Genomic DNA, 4,457 nt, shown 5'->3' on the forward strand with positions numbered 1-4,457 from the left:
TGTTCATATTTACAGTATTTCATTGCAACCATCTCTGTGTTTGAAATACATATATAATATATAAATAATCAAGTCATTCAAAGGCACAATGATATTACAAATATTTGCTTTATTGATAATTTAGTTCCAATTACAACATTATGAATGATCAATAAATACTGTACATGTACACGTTCACTGCCAAAGCCCAGCTTTGATTTCTAAATATTTTGAAAAGTTTAAAAAGAGGACTTCCAGAAAACATTGTTGTTCTCTTCTTTCCTTATGGCTGCAGTCCAGTATCAGAAGAGCACTTCACTTCATGTTTGTTCACTCTGCAGAAAGACAGGTTGGACAGAATCAGTACTGATGAATTATTTGAATGAAATAAGATGACTCGTACAAATGGTTTGAGAAATAAACTCACGTGCAGCTGCTCCATTGGTTGAATGGCCCGTTGGTGAACATGTCCTGAGCTTTCACACAGAAAACAAACTTCTTGATTTTGACACTGATCTCGTGCTGAGTCTGCAGAGTGGTTGTGTTCTGCAGAAGAGGAATATGATTACAAAGAAGGCAGACAAATGTAGCTATAGGTGTGACTTTAAACTGTTCTCCTGTAAGCTATGTATGATTTGATTTACCATTAAGTGCTCCATGCTGTTGCAGTCATGACCCCTGGGGACCACCTTAACCTGGAACTGCAGGGGAAAGAATGTGCAGGGCTTATCCCAGGTCTCTGGATAGTCCCAGCTGAACACCTTCATGTCACTGGTGCGCAGGTTGGGGAGGTTTGCCGGCCTCACTGAAGGGGTGAGGAAACAACACAGTGTTTGTTTAAGTATTCGCATCACCAGTAGTTCAAAAAGTACTTGCAAAATTTACAAGAAGAGCAACTATTTAAACTTCTTCTGACACATGTTTTATGTTAACTGCTACATTCATAATATACAAGCACTGAAAAACAAACCAGAACCATAACTGCGGTAGCCCAAGGCAGACATACAACCATATAGGAAAACTGAGTAAATGAAATGTATGGATGCACATCTAAGGGCTTCCATTTAAAACTTATTTAAGCAGAAATATTAAAAAACAGTTACTCACCGATGTCTCTCAGGAAAAAGCTCTTGGTGTATTTCTCTAGGAGAGAATAACTGCGTATGTAAACAGTCAGGGAAATGCTGTGCTGTTCCTCATTGTTATGGCAGCTCGTGCCATTGCAGTGGACTCCTGATCCATCAGCATCCAGCACACAGGGAATCTTTTCCAGATGACTGTGTACAAGACAAACTGGTTAGCACAAATACTACCTACAACAGAATACAGTCAATCATTAGTGTTTTTCTGTCCTCACCGCTCAGCCGTCACCAGGAGCACAGCGGCCATGGGTCTGTCAGTTGATCTTGTCCAGGTGCAGTGAAAGGAGCCTTTATAGTTAGGAGCTGAACAGTGGATGTGACCTACAGGAACAGAAATACGGTCAGTGTCTCCCTATGTTTGTGTTATATGTTCTGGTGAGCTATTTCATTCTTTATTTTGTGTGTCAGAGGGCTTCATTTGGAAGGTCCCCGCATTTAAAGATGGATAAACTGAGGAGTAACTGAGGATTATAAATTGAGGAGAAAATTGCAAAACGTATATTTAGACGAAATCTGACACAAGAAAACTGTCTCATGGCACAAACTGGAGTCAGGATGGTGTTTTTCAGTACAAAAAGAAATAAGAGCTTTCTCAGGTTTTCACCTTTTTGAGAGGTGGAAAGAAGACCAAATCAAATGAAAGAATGTCCATGAATAAAACAAAGACACAAGCAGTTTTGGAACTATTTCTAGTTCTCTTTTGCCGACCACTTTGCTTCCTTTTCTGCAATCATGTTATTCTTTTGTTTCCTCCTCTTCAATTGCGTCTGCCCTTCCCATTGTTCCTCTTCCCTCCCTTCTAGGTCTCCTAATCCTTTACTTATCCTTTGTATCCAATTTCTCTTTTCATGTCCCCCGTCATTCACCTTCTCCTTGAATGTCTTCTGCTTTTTGGGCCACAGTCCCTTTCCTTTGTCATTTTTTATCATCTTCTACTCTGACCATCTTTCTTATCTCAGCGTTATAGAGACATCCATCCCGAGTCTCTCTCCAGGTCTGACAACAACACACATCTTAATCTCTCTTTCAGCTTTTTCTCCTGTTGTGTTCCTTTTTTGGTCTTTCCCTCTATCTTTCTTCTCTTACCTCCTTCGGGGGATGTTTCCTGCAGTATGATACTCCTGTTGTCTCGTTCTGGTTGGACCAGGATCGTGGTGTGGTTGAGGTACCGTCCATCTGGGCTCTGGTGACAACTATAGTTTCCTCCTCTCAACTCCACCACCAGGACTTTGACGTGGTTCCCCTGTAGAGCTGGTTTAAGCTCCACGCCTGAGATGAAGACATGTGACACTGACATCACACTTCACGCTTCGATGGTTTATCAAAACACAGAGACAATTCTACATCTGAGGGACGAATAGATTGTAGAGGTAGTATCAAAAGAAACACTTGTTTTACCGTTTTCCTTCCAAAACACAGGCTGGTTTTGATAAGCTTCTCCACAGGTCAGATTAACATACACCCTGCCCCTACCATAAGGCACCTTCAGGACCAGAACTAGATTTCAAACAGACAAAAAACACACAGTGAGTGATTATTTACTGTATGAAAATTAAATGAAGGTAAATGGAAAGGCAGATGAATATTTAGTTGTAAACAGAGTGGTTACCAACCATTATCCATGAGGGACTCAATTTTCGGCTGGTTGCTGTCAGTATTGGCATAGCACAGAGCAGCACCCAGGAACAGAAGGAACAATGGACGCATCTGGAAGAAAGAAGTATAAGTAAGCACGTTCCAAATACTGGAGTCACCCTCTGGTTATTATGTCCTATAAAAATGAAATTCTTTATGATGCAAAAATATGACAGTTCAATAATACAAAAAATCAATTAAAGTTTTAAAAGTTTGTAAAATGACATGGAGCTATAATCCTGAGATACATTTCATAAGGATATATAGTGCATTGTTTAATATTAAGTCTTCCAAATTCAAGACAAGCAAAGGTTCTCATTCTTTTTGTCCCTCATCAAACTAAGTAATGTGTAAAAAATAATGGTTTTGATTTTAACAAACTGTGACAAGTCCAACTAAAGACGTTTTTCTTTGTTTGATTTGATTAATATACAGGGTCTCTGAAGAAGTTAAATAAAACTGTTATAAAAGCGTAAACAAAAACATTTTGTTAAAGATTCCTAAAAGTATTTGAAGCGCTTGAGTAAAATGATGCTGTAAGGATTCTTGTTCAAGGCACTCATCATAATCAACTGTGGTTTAGCTGCTACTTAAAAAATGAGTCTCTGGATAAAGTTATCAACTAATTTTGAGAGTTTTTTTCTTTAAATAATATTTCTAGTGAATACAGACAAGAGGAAGAAACAAAAGTGAACGAGTTCAAAAGATCTTACCTTGAAACGAGACGTGATCCTGAGTTTAAAACTACACGTCGAGCTTTAAAGTAGAAATTAGTTGACTGCCTGAGGTGTCTTCAGATTGTCTGCTTGAACTCAGCATGCTGTTGCTGTATTTATGTCTGACTGAAGAAGGGTAAAAAAAAAAACCCAACAAGAAGAGGAACTACCTCATGTCGACTGTGACAGTGTGTGGCTTTTTTTTTTACCTGAGAGTTTGATGATGTGAAAGTGATGGTTTACAGCAGGCGGTGGAAACAACAGAGGGCACTGTGACCACTTTTTGTCCCACTTGATTTTCAGCGTCACAAAGAAGATGACAAAAGCTGAGAACAATAGTTCTCTTCTCATTTGACCATTTACCAATGTGGAAATGTGTGAATGCTTGTGGAGTTGTACTGACCATCTTAGAGGAAGTCAGGGCTACACAAGCGGCATAAACCTATTCGAAAAAGGAAGTGTTTCAAGTGTCTACATGACATGTGTGGCAATTACTGAGTGAAAAGGTACCTTGGAAAAGAATCATAAGTTCTCAGGAATAATAATAATAAAAAAAAAAGGTAAAGTGTTTAACACCTCTGTGGAAGTGTGAGAGGGAATAAAGTCACAGCTGGGATAAGGTTAATACTCACTTATAAAACAATAAGAAACAACAAATATGCTGGTCACACATTTGGTATGTTGCCTATACAAAAGGGATTCTTGAGAGATTTTCTACTATTCATTCTCAGACCACGACAACCACTAACATTTAACATCGCCAATGTATGTCTTTCTGTTACAATAACCAGGACAATATTTCCTCTAAGAGAGACCTTACCTTTATTATGATGAGAGGTTTCTTATGATTCAACATTGCTATGTGCTTATGAAAACAGGTAACAGATGACTGTTGCCAAAGGTTAGTTCGCTTTGTGGGTTCCAGTCTGCTGCTCAGGACAGAGAGGGGGCGATTATACTTTAAGGATGCACACGTGAAACCACA

The 4,457-nt window shown here is 38.9% G+C and overlaps 1 protein-coding gene across 1 annotated transcript; it reads right to left on the reverse strand.

Moving 5' to 3' along the window:
• Positions 1 to 89: 89 nt before the first annotated feature.
• On the reverse strand, positions 90 to 3,616 carry LOC109985311 (interleukin-12 subunit beta). The gene is made up of 9 exons (XM_020635598.3): positions 3,470 to 3,616; positions 2,735 to 2,828; positions 2,520 to 2,618; positions 2,208 to 2,390; positions 1,337 to 1,442; positions 1,087 to 1,256; positions 624 to 784; positions 407 to 525; positions 90 to 314 (listed from the first exon to the last, which is right to left on the reverse strand). Exons 2-9 carry the CDS (start codon positions 2,826 to 2,828, stop codon positions 263 to 265), a joined length of 984 nt encoding a protein of 327 aa, XP_020491254.1. The 5' UTR covers positions 3,470 to 3,616; the 3' UTR covers positions 90 to 262.
• Positions 3,617 to 4,457: the final 841 nt, after the last annotated feature.

This window comes from Labrus bergylta, chromosome 14 (assembly GCF_963930695.1).
Source record: "Labrus bergylta chromosome 14, fLabBer1.1, whole genome shotgun sequence".
Lineage (NCBI taxonomy): Eukaryota > Metazoa > Chordata > Actinopteri > Labriformes > Labridae > Labrus > Labrus bergylta.